Source organism: Salmo trutta, chromosome 15, assembly GCF_901001165.1.
Source record: "Salmo trutta chromosome 15, fSalTru1.1, whole genome shotgun sequence".
NCBI lineage: Eukaryota > Metazoa > Chordata > Actinopteri > Salmoniformes > Salmonidae > Salmo > Salmo trutta.
In genome coordinates, this window is record NC_042971.1 from 14,006,474 (window position 1) to 14,028,838 (window position 22,365).

General features: G+C 41.7%; 1 protein-coding gene across 2 annotated transcripts in view; it reads left to right on the forward strand.

Annotated features, from left to right (window-relative positions):
- Nucleotides 1–2,348: 2,348 nt before the first annotated feature.
- The window catches only part of aff4 (AF4/FMR2 family, member 4), a 40,541-nt gene continuing 20,524 nt past the window's right edge, over nucleotides 2,349–22,365 (forward strand). The window contains exon 1 of one of the 2 annotated variants that reach the window (XM_029690481.1): nucleotides 2,349–2,641. Coding sequence is in view for 1 of the 2 variants with exons in the window: in XM_029690480.1 (XP_029546340.1) it covers nucleotides 8,688–8,704 (17 nt within the window). In the remaining variant the exon portion in view is untranslated. Of the gene's footprint in view, nucleotides 2,642–8,470; nucleotides 8,705–22,365 lie in introns of those variants that run through there. The other variant, XM_029690480.1, reaches the window with a different exon arrangement.

Sequence of the window (22,365 nt, forward strand, 5' to 3'; positions counted from 1 at the left end):
TTTAACTGTTGGTGTTTTTCTTTACTTTTTCTGTCCAGATGGAACAAAGTCAACCATTATAGCACTTGAGTACCTTGAAAGTGTAGCAAATTGTATGCGTTGGTGTTAAGTGGGGTGGAACTACTGTGAGGCCATCGAAGGTGTGCCTGGGCGTGGTGCTTGAGATAGAGAAGTGTTTTAGGGGTGTGCTTCCTGATGGAAGGTCCAGGTATTGTAGAGGGTAGAAAATGGATCTCTTGGCGTTACGGTTAAGGTGTTGGGTTGATAGTCGATGGGCCTGAGTTCAAGTCCCAGTTGAAGCTACCCCCAAATTCGCTACAATACAGCGCATTCGGAAAGTATTCAGACCCTTTTACTTTCTCCACATTTTGTTACGTTACAGCCTTATTCTAAAATTGATGAAATAATTGTTTTTCCTCGTCAATCTACACACAATAACCCATAATTACAAAATTGATCATCCTTGAGCTGTTTCTACAACTTGATTGGAGTCCACCTGTGGTAAACTCAATTGATTGGACATGATTTGGGATGGCACACACCTGTCTATATAAGGTCCCACAGTTGACAGTGCATGTCAGCAAAAACCAAGCCATGAGGTTGAAGTACTTCAAATCAAACTTTATTTGGCACATGCGCCGAATACAATAAGTGTAGACCTTACCGTGAAATGCTTACTTGCAAGCCCTTAACCAACAGTGCGGTTCAAGAAGAGTTAAGGAAATATTTACCAAATAAACTAGAAGCTGTTATGGAGCTTTTCAGTCCTAGACTTGTCCGTAGAGCTCCGAGACAGGATTGTGTCGAGGCACAGATCTGGGGAAGGGTACCAAAGCAATTATGCAGAATTGATGGTCCCAAAGAAAACAGTACCTCCATTATTCTCAAATGGAAGAATTTTGGAACCACCAAGACTTCCTAGAGCTGGCTGCCTGGCCAAACTGAGCAATTGGGGGGTAAGGTCCTTGGTCAGGGAGGTGACCAAGAACCCAATGGTCACTCTGACAGAGATCCGCTGTGGCGATGGGAGAACCTTCCAGAAGGACGACCATCTCTGCAACACTCCACCAATCAGGCCTTTTTGGTAGAATGGCCAGACGGAAGCCACTCCACAGTAAAAAGCACATGACTGCCCGCTTGGAGTTTTCCAAAAGGCACCTAAAGGACTCAGACCATGAGAAACAAGATTGAACTCTTTGGCCTGAAGGCCAAGCATCACGTCGGGAGGGAACCTGGCACCATCCTTACGGTGAAGCATGGTGGTGGCAGTGTCATGCTGTGGGGATATTTTTCAGCGGCAGGGACTGGGAGACTAGTCAGGATCGAGGGAAAGATGAACAGAGCAAAGTACAGAGAGATCCTTGATGAAAACCTGCTCAGGACCTCAGACTGGGGTGAAGGTTCACCTTCCAACAGGACAATGACCCTATGCACACAGCCAAGACAACTTAGGAGTGGCTTTGGGGAAAGTCTCAATGTCCTTGAGTGGCCCAGCCAGAGCCTGGACTTGAACCAGATAGAACATCTCTGTAGAGATGCTCCCCATCCAACCTGACAGAGCTTGAGAGGATCTGTAGAGAACAGGGAGAAACTCCCCAAATACAGGTGTGCCAAGCTTGTAGCGTCATACCCAAGAAGACTTGAGGCTGTAATCGCTGTCAAAGATAATTCAACAAAGTACTGAGTAAAGGGTCTGAATACTTAGGTAAATGTTTTTTGTTCTTTAAAAAAAATATACATTTCCAGAAACTTTTTTTTTTATATATATTTGTCATTATGGGGTATTGTGTGTAGATTGTTATGTTACAGCCTTATTATCAATGTGGAAAAAGTCAAGGGGTCTGAATACTTTCCCACTGCACTGTATTTTGCAGCCTTAGCACAATACCTTGCAACCTTTTTCAAGGGGGTCAGACCTCAATAAAATGACTACAGTGCTATAAGGTGTTGGTCGCAGGGACCTGGGCAAAGCTAATTAATCTGTGTCCTGTGTTTGAGTCCTGATCGTGCCATCCCAGGCCCAGTTTTCCAAAGGTTATCTATCTGGATTTTGCCAATTGGAGAGGATTAAATGAATAGGAATAGAACCAGAGTCCCCATTAAAGTCAATTTATCAGCAGTGGGGGCCAAAAGGTCAGAAAAACAGGCGTCAACATAATTAAGTTTATGACCTGGGTCAAATTATGAAATTCCTTGAATGCATTCAGAATACCTTCTTTTTAACAATTTTATTGCAAAATGTCTAATTTCTGTATTTAAATACACAACAAAATATTACTTTCCAAGATACTGTAGGATTCACGATCGGAACCTTAAGAATACGCCGTGATCACGTGATCAAGTTTAGGGAACCGAAGTCATCACAGCTGCTTTCTTGCATGTATCCACTCATCTCTGCCTAGCTAGCCACCTTGCTAGCTTTGTTGTAAAATGATAGAGAAAATAATGACGAATAATTTTCTGCTGTCACAGCTATACTTGATAGAGAGGATGTAGTCTTTTCATGCTTTAAGTATTTTAACTATTATTGTAACATTTTTGTCGGGTCCATTTTATTTTTTTTAACTGGAAAGTGGAAAAGACAAAGAGAAAGGGCTTTCCAATAGCTAGAATGGTTTGGGCCTAAAAAGAAGAGAAGAAGGTAAGTGGATTAAACAAAATGTTAACTAAAATCTTTATTGTTATGTAGCTACTAGTTAGCGGTTATGGTAACAATTCCTGTGCATTGTAATTTAGCTATTTATCGTGTGTATATTAAAGATAGATGGCCAGTAATGTCGAGCAAGTGGTAGTTAGACTAGTTGGCAACGGAATAACTAGTTAACATTGTACGTTAGGCAATGCTAGCTAACTAGCTAGCTATCCATGGTGACACCCCATTGAAAGTTTCCGTACCGTCGACAATTTGTTATTAAATTAACGTTAGTTGACAGAATTAAGTCGTTTGCCGACCTTGGCTTAGTGGAAAAGTTAGCTGATAGGTCAGTTAGCATGGAAGCTTGGGTGGCTAACTAGCTGGCGACCTGTATCATGAGTAGTCTCAGCCAAAATCTCTGGTCATACTGAACACCATCACAGGTACTTATTTGGAAGTCGTTGAACATGTGATTTTTACAAAATAACACGTTTGGCAGCAATGTATCCGAAATACATGGGTACTGTAGCAAGCTTGCGTCTTATTTTTTGTGGGACTGTTTACAACAGGGGTTTTCAAACTGGGGTCCGCGGCCCCCTATGGGTCCGCGGAGGTACTACAGTGGGTCCTTGAATTCATCTTTTTTTTTTGGGGGGGGGGGTGTATTTTAATAATTATTCTATACCGTCGTGGATACCTTTTATGTGTTGCTGTGTCCAGTATGACGGAAGTTGTCGGTAGTTTCACGAGTGAATGCTAACTAGCGTTAGCGGAATGACCGGGAGTCTTCGGGAACAGTTGGCATGCTGGCATCATCCGACTGGGGAATTAGATAAAGGGTTTCATCGTCACACTAACTATCCCTTTTAATATGAAGGAAATTAGCCGTTGGAGATGATTCGTTTTTTTTCTGTATTGAAAATTCTTAGGCGGGCCAGCTGTCTTTTTATTTTAATTAACCTTTATTTAACTTGGCAAGTCAGTTAATAATTTGTTCTTATTTACAAGGACTGCCTACCAAAAGGCCTCCTGCGGGGCTGGGATTAAAAATATAGGACAAAACACACATCACAACGAGAGACCTAAGACAACAATAGCATGGCAGCAACACACGAAAACACAGCATGGAAGAACAATTTGTCAACTTAAACTACCAAAACCAGATGAAAAGCAAGCAGAAAAGATATTGAACTATATATATATTTTTTAATAATGTCATCTTTGAGAACTAACAATCAAATAAAAGCTAGACAGTCCGGGAGAATAGCAAATTCAGAAAACCGGGCGTTCAGGACACATGCCCATTTCATGTTTGAGCAGAGGAATACAGTATTATCCATGGAAAAGTACATAGAATTGCAGGAAATTTGCTTGAAACCCTTAATTCTCTCTGTGCTGAACTGTGAAATTTCTGGAAATTTGCTTAAATTATACCACCAAGATGCCTTTCTAGCTGCTAGACTGTTAGAATTTACACTTCCTCTTCCAATGAACTGTGGGGTGGTCAAGCTAATGAAACTGTCTACCAAATCTATTCATTTTAAAATGTTGATTACTTATATTTGCCATTACCATTCACCTTTGTTGCTAAAATATGATGTGGGTCCCGGAGTCACCGGTTTGCCTGGGCGGGGTTTTCTGGGCAAGAAAAGTTTGAAACCCCTGGTTTGCAACATCTAATGCTTTGACTCTGTCGTTGCAACCTAGGCTCATAAACCTAGCACTCATCATTAGCCTACTTATTTTGGCCTGGTAAAAAAAAATGCAGCCAGAAGGAAATCTGAAATTGCCCAGGTTCAGAACCCTCTGTCTTAATTAACCTCTGGGTGTTGATACACACTAATTGTCTATGAGGATATTTCTCTACAATTTTATATCAAACCAGACCAATGTATGACGGCATTCATCCCATAGTAGTCGTGTTTATTTATTTATACTGGACAAAAATATTACCGCAACAATTTCAGATTTTACTGAGTTACATTTCATAGAAGGAAATAAGTCAATTTGAAATAAATGAGGCCCTAATCTATGGATTTCACATAACAGGGCAGGGGCCCACCCACTTGGGAGCCAGGCACAGCCAATCAGAATGAAGTTTTTACCCACAAAAAAGCTTTATTACAGATATAAATACTCATCAGAACATTAGCTCTGGACAGTCCTGCAGTCAGCATGCCAATTGCATGCTCTGTCAACTTGAGACATCAATGGCATTGTGTTGAGTGACACAACTGCACATTTTAGTGGCCTTTTATTGTCTCCAGCACAAGGTGCACCTGTGTAATGATCATCCTGTTTATTCAGCTTCTTGATATACCACACCTGTCAGGTGGGTAGATTATCTTGGCAAAGGAGAAATGCTCACTAACAGGGATGTAAACACATCTTTGAGATAAATAATATTTTTGTGCATATGGAAAAATTCTGGGATCTTTTATTTCAGCTCATGAAACATGGGAACAACACTTTACATGTTTTTATTTTTGTTCTGTATAGTTAGCCCTAGTAGTATTTTTTTGATAGCGTTAAGTTGGTGCCCTTTACATGAGCACTACTGTAACAATAAGCATGTTAGAATTTCTTCGGCGTGAACACCATTGTCTTCCCTTAAGTCCCATTTTTTTATAAAAAATACTAAATAGAGCTAAATAGCTGTATTTTTCTCCATCCACAGTTGACTTGCTGGGTCTAGGACTCCATTTTAGGTGCTACAGTGAGGAAGGGGCAGCTCAAGTCTTGGTAGTTGCTACATAACTACCAATTTCTCTGAGGCATGGCCTCTGCTGGCAAGCATAATAAGTGCTACAGTACAGACATATGCCTCTGTGTGAAGTCTTCCCAACTTCCTGTTTAGGTTGCTCTATGGCTTCAGCTAGCCTAACTGTTTCCTCCAAGGCCAACTACTCAAGGCCAACTGCTCAAGAATGTGGTATTACAGCCGAGTTATGACATAAATATTTAGGCTATTGTTTAATGTGGTGGTGATGCAAGGATTATGCAGTCTTAGTACAGTTTTTGTTTTTACAAATGTACAAGCAATGAATGTAGCCTAAATGTGGTTATTTGCGTCTTGCAAGACAATGCAGTGGACAATTTATTCATCCAAGATGGCAAAAACTAGTCTACCATAAATGTAGCCTTTTTTTCTTTCTTTTTTTACAATGCTGCAAGTGGTAGGTTTCAGGTTGTAAATAAGCTATTGCACACAAGGATGGATGAAACCCCTGTCTCTAAAGCAGTCTGACTAGACTAGTAGTTAAACACTTGTTTTTGAATACCAGTTGTTCCTGCCAAAACCAGCACCTGGACGCACTGCTGTGCACACGGTTTATTTTTAGTCAGACTAGATCTCTGTAAGTGTTCGTATTTATTTCGCTAACACAATCTAGCCTGGTCAATTGTTTTTTTTAACCGCATACTGTAGTCATAGGAGGGTAGTTTAAGGCCCTTACATCGCCTATGGCAAGCTCTTGATGAAACTAATAAGCCATCAGCTGCTTCCTCAGGGCTCTTGGGTCAAAGCAAAAAAATATGCTGCACACCAGCCCGTTGCAGCATTTGTTCCTTTTTGACTCTGGATACAATTATCTTGTATGACAGCATATCATGCAGGCTATTTTATTGAACGCATAGCCTTCTACAACATGGGTCTCCAACCCTCTTCCTGGAGAGCTATCCTCCTCTAGGTTTTTGCTTCAAACCCAGTTGTAACTAACCTGGTTCAGTTTTATCAACCAGCTAGTTATTAGAATCAGGGTTGCCAGATTAGGGTTGGAGTGAACCTACAGGACGGTAGCTCGCCCTGAACAAGGTCGGAGAGCCCTCGTCTACATCATATAGCCTAGTAGGCCTACAACTTTGTTCTAATGTGACCTGTCCTTTTTGTTTTTATTTGGCAAAACAAGAAATTAGATGTTTATAGGCTGACAGAGGAGTGAAAGTGTCTGTTTTTAATGTCTAAATACCATAGAGGTACAGTACTAGGCTTGGTGAGCCTTATTTAGGTTTCTATTTGTAGTTCAAGTCCAATAGATATGCAAGTGTTCCAAATATAGGCTCTTCAACGGGTTGGTGAGTAAGTAGTCTATGTCTGATGGGACAGGGAAACTGCCTACTGAATAATCCAGGAATTTCCATGTTGTCTCTGGCTAGATGAGGCTTGTTTGAGCTGTTGGTTCTTGTCATTTCACTAAACAATAAAACACACATTTTCTAAAGACTCCTGCTTAGTTTGTTCATCCAATAAAATGTTTGGTGTGAAGCCTGTAATTTCTTCAAAACGTATTTTAAAGCGAAAATGGGTACATTAGCCTAACTTATCCTTGCCTTAGGCCTAATAAAACAAATTACTATTATGATTTAACGCTAGGAAGTTACAGCTAAAATGAGACTGCATATTTGACTTAACTAGGCTAGCCTTTATCATTATGTTAGCGAGAAGGAGCTTGACCATGTGACACATAGGCAAGGGGTTATTTGAAAGGTTAAAAAGTTAGCTTACTTTTGTTCCCCTAACCATTATTCGATATAGACTAGGCCTACTTTTTATTCCTTGAATGTAAAGGCCAATTGACTCCCCAAACTCCTGACGGTTCACCTTCATTTTCACATATTTAAAGCTTCTGAAATAATATTTCCCAAGCTGTCTTAATGGATTTGCTCATGTCATAAAAGTCCATTTAGGGCTAGTGTTTCCATATGAAGAGTGGCACACATCCTGCTGCTCACAGCTGTTGTCATCGCTAACGTCACTAACAAAATGCTGTTCCGGGAATTTCTTTTTTTATGGGGCCTTGACGATGAGCAATGGAGTTGGCAAGAGCACAAACCGATCTGGGATCAGGCCAAAGTGGACTAGGTGTCGGCTATAGGCCTAAACTCACATTGCATTCAATTGGCCTACTGCTCTATTGACAATTCTTTGAATCTTGTATGGTAGACTACTCATTCAGTGGTGTTTAATTCAGCTATTTCGTTTTGGTTTCTGCCACTGCTATTCAAGTAGTTGGGCTATACCACTTCTGGGCAATAGGCTATGTCATCATATTGCTGATGAAAAATATCTGTCTGGGAAATGCCTTTAGTGACTTGAGTAGGGCTTCCCCTGTTCCCATCTCTAGTAGAAAACAGGCTCTGTCCCTTTAAAGAAATTGCTGCTAGTTTACCCAGTGCTCCAGGGCATAGTGGGGGAGGGAGGTTGTTGACGGGGAGACAGGCTCTGGTTGGCTCTGGAGTCCTCAGAGTGGCTCATGACATCACAAGGAGGAGAGGCTCAGTGGCATAAAATAACATCTCCTTTTATGGAACTAGGTGGACTATTCCATTTTCCGGAAGAGGTTGCTGTTCTATTTATTGTAGACACTTTCCTTATTTTTCTTCTCTAAAGTGTGAGACATTAAGTTTATTGTTCCACTATTTTAGGCCCAGGCCTGTTTTTCTCCTGCCTATTCATATTCCTTCTATTCATATTCCCTTTGTCTTTTTACTCTACTGATCTTGTTTAGATTAATTTGTTTAGAGAAGGCTTTGTGATGTAAAGGGAACTTGCCCTAGCACAGTGATAGAATAGAATGTCTCTTGTTCACTTTGAAAATGATGTCCTAATTACCACTGTTCCAAAGATCCTTAAGCTCCTGTCAGTACTATTTTGCCTTGTGGCAGTACAACGGGTTTGTTCCAATTATAATATCTCAAACACCTCCAAGAGTGTACGACACATTGTGCACTCATGCGTGCAACCCCCTATCATACACACACAAAGAGCCTCCTCTCAACTTCACCTATTGTCCCCTGCCTTTAGCACACCCGCTGTTCAGCAGGGTGGTATCTCCCGTGAACGAACAGTAACCTCCCCTCCCTGAGTCAAATGTATCTCTACTCCAAGGAAATAATGTAATGTCGATGCTGTAGATCAGGAAACCCAGTTTTGACAACGCCTGTCATCATTAAAGGAGTACTACCAGAGAGCAGGCCGGCAGAGTATGACAACACTTCTGAATCCCATGGAGTTTTACTGAATCCCCTTTCCAATGTTTAAGTGCTTTGGGCCATGGCCTCTCTGTCAGGGTAAGCAACACAACTACTTGGTTTCTCTTGTTGGTGTTCTGGCTACGTTTCCTGTGAATAGCGTTAGCCTAACTGTTGTACTAGTCAGACTGTCACCAAACTTCATTAACAAATCGTGATAGTTAGTTAGGGTTATGATGGAAGTGTGGAAATGTATTTTTCCCAAAGAAGCAAGGTCCTACTTTCATGGTGTTCAGACACTTATATCTACCTCTTCAGTTTTTTCTTAGTCTTTTCTTAGTCTATCTGTTAGTCATATAAAAGTGAGGTCACGAAGCCTTGATTACCAGTTCAGTATGGCTGTCCCCCCCCCCGTCCCCAGTTAACATTTCAACTCCCTAGACTCAGACTTTGCACTCTTTAGTAATAGAGAGCAATAGTAATGGCGGATCTTTGTAAGTACTAACTCCGCCATGGCTCGTCGGCCAAAGCCTTTGGGGAAATTCATGTTTTTTGGGATAAACACCGAAAAGAATCTCCGTGGTAAAGACAGCCTTAGAAGATCTTGTGTTTTGTTCTGAGATGATCTTCATCAGCTCAAGTAATTTTTAAAAACTTTGAAGCATTTATGTAATCAAAACAAGCACATAACCTTTATGAACTATGAAGCCTTTATGTTAACTGACTGTTATCTTATAGCAGAAAACGTATAAGATCTCCTAAGCCTGTGTTAACCTCAGACCTTATTTTTGGTGCTTATCCCAAAACTCCATTTCCTCCATAGGAATGGCTGAATGAACTTGAGGTAACTGATTTCCGTTTTCTTAGGACTACAAGCTGGCGATCTCTATTTGCACAGTTAGGTACTAAGGTTGGTATGAAAACGCATTGCTTGACTGGTAGCCTTGCCCACAACCGTTCTTTTCTCCAAATTTGTTTGGTAGTACAGTGTATCTTTGTACCAGTGCTAAAATGTGAGTCAAAGTGACCATTTCGAGATAAAACACAATTGGGCAGGTATGGTGTTTTATATTTCATAGTTGGGTGATTCTCACGAAACGGGCGCTAGACCAAAACATTTATCTTGGATCAGTTTCCATAATTCCTCTTGGATCACTAAGATTAGGACCTGTTAAAAAACTGTACTAAGCTCTATTAGAGATTCAGTAACCAAATGCATCAAACTGTTGTTTGTTAATCCCAGAATACCCCTTATTTTACTATAAGTACTGTAATTATGTGAATGCATTTAAGTCAAAAGTGGACTCATTGGAAAATTCCTCCCAAAAACTATTTTTTGGTATTTGTTACATTAGTCCATTGTTGATATAGTCAACAATGGACTAATGAAACAAATACCAAAAGAGAGTTTTTTTGGGTGCAGTCTTCCAACCGATTTGGACCAAACATGAGGAATCCAAAGAAGTGGTCAAAAGCCACCCTAACCCCATGCCAATCCCACACCAATATCGAGTCTATAGTATCAGTTCCCTACGTTTGACAAGTAGTATGGAGCTGCGGCTCTGAGTATTGTTTCTTTATCTTATGTAAGGTATTCTCAGTGAATTTGGTGACATTTTTTTCCCAGTTCAGAGAATTAGTAATTGTAGTTGTTGGGTTTATGTCCCGTCCTACATCTTGAAATTAGCATGTTCTGACCACTAGATGGCACTATTCCTGCAATTTAGGATACTTTTTTTAAGAACTCCCCCATTGTTAACCAATATTTAATTTGGCTGAACTGTCCCTTTAGCAATGTGGGGAGGATTCTTTATAAAATAATCCCCTAATAGCAGGAACAGTACCATCTAGTGGTCAGAACCTGATAATATCAGAATGTAGGATGGGACATTCATCCAACAACTTCAATTACTAATTTCTCTGAAATTGAGGGGGGAAAATTCAATGAGAATACATTACATAGGATGAAGAAACAATACTCTGAGTCGCAGCTCCATACTAATTGTCAAACATAGAAAACTAATACTATATAGGGTAAGCAAACCCTTTAAGCCCACTTCCATCTTTGGATTCAAATGAAAAACTACACTGAACAAAAATATAAATGAAACATGCAAAATTTCAAAGATACAGTTCATGTAAGGAAATCAGTCAATTGTGATCTGGTGTGATCATTTGCCTCATGCAATGCGACAAATCTCCTTTGATTGTGGCCTGTGGAATTGTCCCACTCCTCTTCAATAGCGGTGCGAAGTTGCTGGATATTGGTGGGAACTGGAACACGAGGTCGTACACGTCGATCCAGAGCTTCCCAAACATGCTCAATGGGTGACATGTCTGAGTATGCAGGCCATGGAAGAACTGGAACATTTTCAGCTTCTAAGAATTTTGTACAGATCCTTGCGACATGGAGCCGTGCATTATCATGCTGAAACATGAAGTGATGGCGGCGGCGGTTGAATGGCACGACAATGGGACTCGTCACGGCATCTCTGTGCCTTCAAATTGCCATCGGAAAATGCAGTTGTTCATTGTCTGTAGCTTATGCCTGCCCATACCATAACCCCACCGCCACCATGGGGCACTGTTCACAAAGTTGACATCAGCAAACCGCTCTCCCACACAACACCATAGACGCTATCTGCTTGGGTTTCATCCGTGAAGAGCACACTTCTCCAGTGTGCCAGTGGCCATCGAAGGTGATTATTTGCCGACTGAAGTCGGTTACGATGACAAACTGTATCAAGACCCCGGTGAGGATGACGAGCATGCAGATGAGCTTCCCTGAGATGGTTTCTAACAGTTTGTGCAGAAATTTTGGTTGTGCAAACCCACATTTTCATCAGTTGTCCTGGTCGCTGGTGTGACGATCCCGCAGGTGAAGAAGCCGGATGTGGAGGTCCTGGGTTAAACGTGGTCTGCGGTTGTGAGGCCGGTTGGACGTACTGCCAAATTCTCTAAAACAACGTTGGAGACGGCTTATGGTACATTTAACATTTACATTTAAGTCATTTAGCAGACGCTCTTATCCAGAGCGACTTACAAATTGGTGCATTCACCTTAAGATATCCAGTGGAACAACCACTTTACAATATAGTGCATCTAAATCTTTTTTTTTTGGGGGGGGGGGTTAGAAGGATTACTTTATCCTATCCCAGGTATTCCTTAAAGAGGTGGGGTTTCAGGTGTCTCCGGAAGGTGGTGATTGAGGGAGCTTGTTCCACCATTGGGGTGCCAGAGCAGCGAACAGTTTTGACTGGGCTGAGCGGGAACTGTGCTTCCTCAGAGGTAGGGAGGCGAGCAGGCCAGAGGTGGATGAACGCAGTGCCCTTGTTTGGGTGTAGGGCCTGATCAGAGCCTGAAGGTACGGAGGTGCCGTTCCCCTCACAGCTCCGTAGGCAAGCACCATGGACTTGTAGCGGATGCGAGCTTCAACTGGAAGCCAGTGGAGAGAGCGGAGGAGCGGGGTGACGTGAGAGAACTTGGGAAGGTTGAACACCAGATGGGCTGCGGCGTTCTGGATGAGTTGTAGGGGTTTAATGGCACAGGCAGGGAGCCCAGCCAACAGCGAGTTGCAGTAATCCAGACGGGAGATGACAAGTGCCTGGACTAGGACCTGCGCCGCTTCCTGTGTGAGGCAGGGTCGTACTCTGCGAATGTTGTAGAGCATGAACCTACAGGATCGGGTCACCGCCTTGATGTTAGTGGAGAACGACAGGGTGTTGTCCAGGGTCACGCCAAGGTTCTTAGCACTCTGCGAGGAGGACACAAGGGAGTTGTCAACCGTGATGGTGAGATCATGGAACGGGCAGTCCTTCCCCGGGAGGAGGAGCAGCTCCGTCTTGCCGAGGTTCAGCTTGAGGTGGTGAGCCGTCATCCACACTGATATGTCTGCCAGACATGCAGAGATGCGATTCGCCACCTGGTTATCAGAAGGGGGAAAGGAGAAGATTAATTGTGTGTCGTCTGCGTAGCAATGATAGGAGAGACCATGTGAGGATATGACCGAGCCAAGTGACTTGGTGTATAGTGAGATAGGCCTAGAACAGAGCCCTGGGGGACACCAGTGGTGAGAGCACGTGGTGCGGAGACAGATTCTCGCCACGCCACCTGGTAGGAGCGACCTGTCAGGTAGGACGCAATCCAAGCGTGGGCCGCGCCGGAGATGCCCAGCTCGGAGAGGGTGGAGAGGAGGATCTGATGGTTCACGGTATCAAAGGCAGCAGATGGGTCTAGAAGGATGAGAGCAGAGGAGAGAGAGTTAGCTTTAGCAGTGCGGAGAGCCTCCGTGACACAGAGAAGAGCAGTCTCAGTTGAATGCCCAGTCTTGAAACCTGACTGATTAGGATCAAGAAGGTCATTCTGAGAGAGATAGCAGGAGAGCTGGCCAAGGACGGCACGTTCAAGAGTTTTGGAGAGAAAAGAAAGAAGGGATACTGGTCTGTAGTTGTTGATATCGGAGGGATCGAGTGTAGGTTTTTTCAGAAGGGGTGCAACTCTCGCTCTCTTGAAGACGGAAGGGACGTAGCCAGCGGTCAAGGATGAGTTGATGAGCGAGGTGAGAAGGTCTCCGGAAATGGTCTGGAGAAGAGAGGAGGGGATAGGGTCAAGTGGGCAGGTTGTTGGGCGGCCGGCCGTCACGAGACGCGAGATTTCATCTGGAGAGAGAGGGGAGAAAGAGGTCAAAGCACAGGGTAGGGCAGTGTGAGCAGGACCAGCGGTGTCGTTTGGCTTAGCAAACGAGGATCGGATGTCATCAGCCTTCTTTTCAAAATGGTTGACGAAGTCATCCGCAGAGAGAGAGGAGGGGGGGAGGGGGAGGAGGATTCAGGAGGGAGGAGAAGGTAGCAAAGAGCTTCCTAGGGTTAGAGGCAGATGCTTGGAATTTAGTGGTAGAAAGTGGCTTTAGCAGCAGAGACAGAAGAGGAAAATGTAGAGAGGAGGGCGTGAAAGGATGCCAGGTCCACAGGGAGGCGAGTTTTCCTCCATTTCCGCTCGGCTGCCCGGAGCCCTGTTCTGTGAGCTCGCAGTGAGTCGTCGAGCCACGGCGCAGGAGTGGAGGACCGAGCCGGCCTGGAGGATAGGGGACAGAGAAAATCGAAGGATGCAGAAAGGGAGGAGAGGAGGGTTGAGGAGGCAGAATCAGGAGATAGGTTTGAGCAGAGGGAAGAGATGATAGGATGGAAGAGGAGAGAGTAGCGGGAGAGAGAGAGCGAAGGTTGGGACGGCGCAATACCATCCGAGTAGGGGCAGAGTGAGAAGTGTTGGATGAGAGCGAGAGGGAAAAGGATACAAGGTAGTGGTCGGAGACTTGGAGGGGAGTTGCAATGAGATTAGTGGAAGAACAGCATCTAGTAAAGATGAGGTCAAGCGTATTGCCTGCCTTGTGAGTAGGGGGGGAAGGTGAGAGGGTGAGGTCAAAGGAGGAGAGGAGTGGAAAGAAGGAGGCAGAGAGGAATGAGTCAAAGGTAGACGTGGGGAGGTTAAAGTCACCCAGAACTGTGAGAGGTGAGCCATCCTCAGGGAAGGAACTTATCAAGCTCATTGATGAACTCTCCAAGGGAACCTGGAGGGCGATAAATGATAAGGATGTTAAGCTTGAAAGGGCTGGTAACTGTGACAGCATGGAATTCAAATGAGGAGATAGACAGATGGGTCAGGGGAGAAAGAGAGAATGTCCACTTGGGAGAGATGAGGATTCCAGTGCCACCACCCCGCTGGCTCGATGCTCTAGGGGTATGCGAGAACACGTAGGCAGACGAGGAGAGAGCAGTAGGAGTAGCAGTGTTATCTGTGGTAATCCATGTTTCCGTCAGCGCCAGGAAGTCTAGGGACTGGAGGGTAGCATAGGCTGAGATGAACTCAGCCTTGTTGGCCGCAGACCGGCAGTTCCAGAGGCTGCCGGAGACCTGGAACTCCACGTGGGTCGTGCGCGCTGGGACCACCAGGTTAGAGTGGCAGCGGCCACGCGGTGTGAAGCGTTTGTATGGCCTGTGCAGAGGGGAGAGAACAGGGATAGCCAGACACATAGTTGACAAGCTACAGAAGAGGCTACGCTAATGCAAAGGAGATTGGAATGACAAGTGGACTACACGTCTCGAATGTTCAGAAAGTTAAGCTTACGTTGCGAAAATCTTATTGACTAAAATGACAAATGCTAGCTAACTAACACAACACTACACTAATCAAGTCGTTCCGTTGTAATGTAATAGTTTCTACAGTGCTGCTAGTCGGTAGAGGTTGGCTATTATACAAAAGCAACTTTGTAGCTAGCTAACATAACATAACACTAATCAAGACGTTCCTTTGTAATGTATTTAGTTTCTACAATGCTGCTCGTCGGTAATAGTTGGCTGGGTATGGAACAATGGCGTCGCGGGGGACGGAAATAGCTGGCTAGCTAACCTAGCTATTACTAAACTACACAATTATCAAGCTATGACAAAGACAGCTATGTAGCTAGCTAGCTAACACTGCACTAGTCAAATCGTTCCGTTGTAATGTATTAGTATCTACAGCGCTGCTAGTCGGTAACGGTTGGCTAGCTAGCGGTGTTGACTAGCTAGCAGCTAGCAGCCAGCAGTGTTGACTACGTTAGGAGGACGAAAAAAAATAGCTGGCCTCGATAATTACTCTAATTACTCTAAACTACACAATTATCTTTGATAGCTAAGAAAAAATTGTTCAGATCAAACAAACCAAACCGTTGTAATGTAAAGAAGTGTAATATTACATGTGGAGCGAAGCGAAGTGCGACTGCTCGCTCCGGACCGGAAGTAAAACGAGATGAACATTCAATTCAGGCAAAAAATCAGGCAACAGCTCTGGTGAACATTCCTGCAGTTAGCATGCCCATTGCACGCTCCCTCAACTTGAGACATCTGTGGCATTGTGTTGTGTGACAACTGCACATTTTAGTGTCCTTTTATTGTCCCCAGCACAAAGTGCAACTGTGTAACGATCATGCTGTTTAATCAGCTTCTTGATATGCCACACCTGTCGGGTGGATGGATTACCTTGGCAAAAGAGGAATGTTCACAAACAGGAATGTGAACAAATGTGTGCACAAAATATAAGAGAAATAAGGTTTTTGTGCACAAGGAAAATTTTGGGGATCTTTTTATTTCAGATCATGAAACCTGGGGCGTTTTGTTTTTGTTCAGTTTAAATAAAAACTAAACTTTTTCTGTTAATCAGATTTTGTATTACGTTATTGACAATTATGTGTAAGTGCCCACTAATGGCCAATTTTCAAAGCTGCAAAAAAAACGTTGGTGTTGGGACTACCCTACACATTTTTCCAGGTATTTTTTTTGTACCTTCTCAGGTAAGTGATCAAACTTCATCTAAAATGAAGAGATGAATGTGCTGATATGTGCACATGCTATTTCATGAGATTTCATTACTATTTCTTGCCAATTGAAAATATGGCGTTTTCATGCTAGCGGTTATGCTTGCATGTCAGTCTCATAGTAACAACAACTTGGTGAACTATAACCAGATAATAGATTTCAGACATTCACAGATTACATTTTTGAATGGATTCTTATTTTACTGTTAAATTAACCTTGCATTGCTATACATGCCATTTTTGTAAATTTGACTGTCTCAGGTGGGCTTAAAGGGTACAGTGTCACAAAAAGAACTCCCTCTACAGAATGTAAATGACAACAAGCAATGTTGTTCAATATGATCCGTACTATCTTGTAGTCTATAGTGTATATTCATACCCTAAACCATTGGTTTCCAAATATTTTACAAGTAGACTTTTCTATTCTCTTTTTCACTATAAATCCCTGTTCCAATTAAGCCCAGTATGCTCCTATTAAGCCCCGTTTGCGTTGAAACACATGGGGATAGTATGTTGAGATCCCTAATATTCAATGAACATGAGCATGAATGTTATTTTTCTTCTGATTTTAAGTTGATTAAAACACACAAACTACAGTTATGCATATTGTGCATCTAGCCATGGTGGCTTTACCAACATTAGGAATAGTAAGAAACCTCTGTACTCCAGGACATTTGGAGTGGACAGGTAGTCGTTGATGCAGAGAGAGAGAAAAATAAGGTCAGGGTTGAAGGATGTCAGGGATGGAAGACCTACAAATGGTGGATAAAAATGGAAACCAATGAGGGATAAGAAGATGACTATTGGGTGACTACTCATGGACTTTTGTGTGGGGGCATTGTCATCTTGTTGTTCAATCATCCAGGTGATTCTGCTTGTTGGTCCACCACCTGTACATTTTTAATACACAGTACAGGGGGAGATTTGAAACTGTCTTCAGATAGGCTTAAAGGAAGACTAGTTGAATTAACCAAAATAGCAGTGCGGCAAATGTGAATAATCTTTCAGATAATTCATTGAATCTGTGTGTTATGGTCTTTGTTGCATGGCTTCTTATCCTCAGAGGGCCGTTGTGTTCTAACCAAGCAAAAAAACATATTTGATCAAATAAAAGTCCAGACTGGACATAATGGGTACAGGATGTACCCTTTTAAGCCCATGGGTGTTCCAAATAAGCCCACCTCTTAAATAATCATTTTAATTTATTTCCAAAATGTTCAAAACTGACATTTCTTAAAATTATATTACAACAAAGGGGTGTCCAATTATATGCACAGAGATCAATGTGGATTTAGGCTTTTGTTCTTGCCGACCAGTACACACCGGATTCAACTAAATCATAGACTTCAATCAAGACATGATTAGTTGAATGATTAGTTGAATCATTTTGGAAATAAATTAAAATGATTTTTTAAGAGGTGGGCTTATTTGGAACACCCATGGGCTTAAAAGGGTACATCCTGTACCCATTATGTCCAGTCTGGACTTTTATTTGATCAAATATGTTTTTTCTTATTAAAACGCAGGTAAAGTCATAACTTCACATGAGATTAATATTTCATTTTATATCCACTATTCTTACATAAATTAGGACAGTATGTGTTCGAAATGTCTAAACTTTGGTGGGCTTAATAGTAGGGTGGGATTGGCGTGGGAGGTTCAGTTGGGTGGCTTTTAACCATTTCTTTAGATTCCTTGTGTCTAACTCATTGTTAGCAAATAGTTTGGTCCAAATCAGATGTTAGTTACTATAATTATTCAATATTATATGAATTCTCTAAAAATGGCCAATTTGGGTGCACTCAATTATCTCAAATTCTATTTAAACAAAATGAATGTTACAGGAATGCTAATCTTATCTGTTTCTAACAATTTCATAACAATCTAAGATGGTGGGTGTTGAATCCTTTTTCTTGTGTTTTTGAGGTGGAACGACCCAAAAGGGACGTTCTTATAAAAATAATATATTTTTCCCCCAAGGTCTTTACAGGTAGTATTGGGATGTGAATATGTGTGGTTCTAAAGTATTTAAGATACATTTCTAAATTGAATGGGATCCTATGACAAATGGCATAACATGATATGCCTATAAAGTATCAAAATGTGTAGGATATGGACCAAAAACTGTCTTGGGATATCAAACAGTATAGGTAAGTGCTAAAGCATGTCAAAATGGGGATTATCCTCATTTTAAGTAGTGGAAAACACAAACTCCAGATTCTGGATTTAAGTAAATGAAATGGGGTTTTTACACCCTGTATTTCTTGACAAACCCTACTTAATCAAATAACAGATGTTTAAAAAAAACAACAACAAAAAAACCAATGCAGTGGGTGTAAGCAGTGGTCCTAGTGAATAATTTGAGTCACCAGAGCAGCACACCCATTGACTATACGTTAGAATGAGTTTATCATTACTGAAACGGACCTAACACTATGGTAATGGGACGTGTGATTAGGTAATGAGGCCATTAGCTCAATCTGTAGACTGCCATTATGATTTAGCAAACAATTGACCATATCTACAAAGCCCATTCATGCCTCTGTGTTGGTAAATTAATGGTTCTCTGGGTTTTTCCTAATTTGAGTTTTTTTGTCATTATAGTAATGAGAAGGTCAAGTGTGGTAAAGGGGGAGTTTTGAGAAAAAATATCCTCATTCAGAAGGCATGTAAGTGATGAAATTAAATGAACTTGTGGTCATCTAAGGATTACTCCTCTAGATGATGCATCATGCATGGCTGAATAACTTTGTTTAAAAAATGATTGGAGATGTTACAGGAACTTGAAAGTGTTACGTGATGAGAAACATGTCCACAGGGTTTTTACGTAATAAATCATATAGTTTAATGTGAACTTCAACTAGTATTAGGGTTAAATGATGTCAATCTTTGTCTTATCGTGAATATGTACCCATAAAACATTGATAGACGATGCTATCGGCCCCTATTGGCCAACCATTTTTTTTGTAAAACATTTTTGTGGAAAAAGTAACAAACTGCTAAAACGGCACTTAGGCTATAGTGCGAAATCGAATGCAACTGGACGAATCATAACCAATGATAGTGTTAGTGTTGCAGGCAAATCTTTTCCAATATTCCTTTCTGGCTGAGGAGCTTCAGCATGGAGCAGGTTGGTGTCTTTGTGGCTCGCTGTGATGGAGCAGTGACAGTTTGAGGAACGGGCTGTCTTACCGTAGTGACATCTACCGTCTTCAGAACGGGATACATTTTTTAAAATTAGCCTTATAATGTAATGTAAAAATAAATAATATTGTTGGTTTTGACTATCATTAAGCTGTGATTGAAAATAGCCTATACCTAGGCTTATGCTAGGCCTGTCTGGGAGTGGTCTAAGTGGGGAGGGGAAAACTGAAAACTAGCTGTTATTGGCAGAGAGGTTTGGAACGCTCTTTCTTATTGGTTTATTAATAACTCATTTACCTCATGGTGATATCACCATGGAAGGCCAATACTCCATCCCATTAAAATGGGCCTACATTTCAGGCAGTCTTTGTAAACTGCTCTTACACTAAAAGGGCGTTATAATTTTCACAATATTATTCCGACATCATAGTGTGGAAATATATGTAAAACAGGAAAATCACATTGTTGACTGCACTGACAGCTTTTATGATAGGTGAGAGGGGTGTTCTCCAATGGTGGAATGGGGGCCGAGTGAAAAAGTTTGTCCCCCACTGGGCTAAACCATCATCTGCCCTAGATTTGTATGCTTTATAGACAAACTACAGCAACTTATTTTGTCTTATTCAAATAAGTGAGTTTTTATTTGAAGTATAATTGTATAAAATAACCCGAGAATATAATCCGGATGCATTTTGGTAATGAGAATATGGGGGTGGAAATGTTAAATTATTTAAAATAAGACACTTTGGCATAATGTAGCAGAAAAATGATACTGGATTGTTGCAGATCGAATGGCTTTCTAACTAAATTTCTACTGCCATGGTTAAAACTTCTTTCATGAGAATCACCCAGTTGTTTGGTAGCATTGTCTTCAGCTTTAGTAATGCCAGCTGGTAGGGCATATGGCTACAGTGCCTTGTTCACAGCATAGGCCCAGTTTCAATTTATGCATGGTTGAGTCAGTTATTGCTAGGCCTCATTCTAGTTTCACATATTTTGTTAAATGGCTCGGTAGCGGTGCGTAGTCTACTGTTAACACTTGACTACCGGTATGTATGCACAGGTGCCATTGACACTCATAATAGAGTTGTTGTTGATGCTCTTCCGATTTTCTCTAAAGGCGTCCGCATGCTTCCCATCTGAAACAGTTCGGAACAGTTTGCACATCTTATAACGATATATTGTGACCTGTTTTTTGACATTTTTGTATTCAAGTTTTTTTGGAGCTGTTCATGCGCATACATTTTTTTTCTTGAGGCAAGCCAAAGTTGGTATCAGAATAATACGCCCCTTCGTCAGTGGTCAATAATAGGGATTATTCAATAAAGTCTTTGTTGTCATTAAACGAGACAACTCGTTTTCAAGCAATATTTTTCATTGAGAAATACTTCACCAAACATTTTAGATGTAAAATTGTGCGACTAAGATCTCCTCAGCAAAAACGTCAATTAATGACAGATTTCTTGAGTGATCTTAAATTAATTCAGACTATTTTGAGGAAGTATATACTTGCTACGGCATCTCAAAATGCTTATATCCCCCTCATTTTTGAAGCGTAGCTCTTTTAAGGGAGTATGCGAGCACACCCATTCGGTTCGCCTTGCCGCTAGTCGAACTGAAGTATGCTGACGCCTTAAGCCCCCTCATCATACACAGCGGTGATTAGAACAGATTAATGATTAATGGTGAGGGGAGCGTTTAGAGGGCCAGGACATAAACAAAGCTGAGTGATCAAATCTATTGACTAAATAGCCCATTCACACATTTACTCAAGGCCCATCCCGCTCATTTGCATCTACAAATTGAAATGACAGCCCTCCCTCACCATCAGTTTCTGAACTATTTTAGTTAGGTTTGCCTACTTGTTATGTGAAGGTCTTTTGTAGGATTTCTTGTTTTCCTACAATTTGCCAATCTCCTATTTCTCACTATTCAAACCGTATGCTGAAAGGCCACGTGATGGGGTCGAATGTGTTAATAAGAGTGAGCGGTGTAAATGGAGTTGTAATGGTGGCCACATAAAAAAAAAAATCAGTTAAATGACCGTATCATACCAGTTGTGACTTTGGCATTTCCTGTTCCTGGTTAATGGAAGGTAGAAAACCATCTGCTTTCAGTGATGACTCAACCCTGTAGCTTATAGTGTATTCAGCAGTCAGGGAATTGCCATATGCCCAATATAGCCTAGTCTAATCAGGAAACAGTTAAACAGCACACATGTGCTGTGCCCTGTGTTGAGGGAAGGTGGGGGGACAGACCAGGTTAATTTTACTCTTTCAACACACCTTAACTTGTTGTTATACATTTAATAGCAACAGAGAGGGGTAGGCCTGTATGTCAAAGTGCTGGCTTATTTTTGAGGGCCTACCACCTAACCTTTCGCTTCATGGAGCTCTCCATTAATAGAACCCACTTTTCAGGTGACCTCTTATAACATTGAGCACATTTCCCTCTTAGTACATATGCCTAGTTTTGTTTAAAAAATCTTGTTGACAGTTCACTGTGAACAGTAGTTAGACCTATTCTGAATCGCTGTTCACTCTACAACATGGATGCCAATCACTAGAGATGGAATACAAGGGCAATGGCTTTGTTTTTGAAGCCACAATAATAGAGCTCATGATTAGAAGGACACACGGTACCAGTCAAAAGTGTGGGCACACCTAATCAATCCAGGGTTTTTCTTTTCTTTTTACTACATTGTAGAATAATAGTGAAGACATCAAACTATGAAATAACACATATGGAATCATGTAGTAAGCAAATAAGTTAAACATCTATATTTTATATTTACGATTCTTCAAAGTAGCCACCCTTTGCCTTGATGACCGCTTTGCACACTCTTGGCATTCTCTCAACCAGCTACATGAGGTAGTCACCTGGAATGTATTTCAATGAACAGGTGTGCCTTGTTAAGTTAATTTGTGGAATTTCTTTCCTTCTTGATGCTTTTGAGCCAATCAGTTGTGTTGTGACAAGGTAGGGGTGGTATACAGAAGACAGACCTATTTGGTAAAATACCATGTCCATATTATGGCAAGAACAACTCGAATAAGGAAAGACAAAACGACAGTCCATTATTTAAGACCTGAAGGTCAGTCAATCCGGAAAATGTCAATATCTTATAAAGTTTCTTCAAGTGCAGCTGCTAAAACCATCAAGCGCTATGATGAAAATGGCTTTCATGAGGACCACCACAGGAAAGAGAGACCCAGAGCTACCTCTGCTGCAGAGGATAAGTTCATTAGTTAAATGCGCCTCAGAT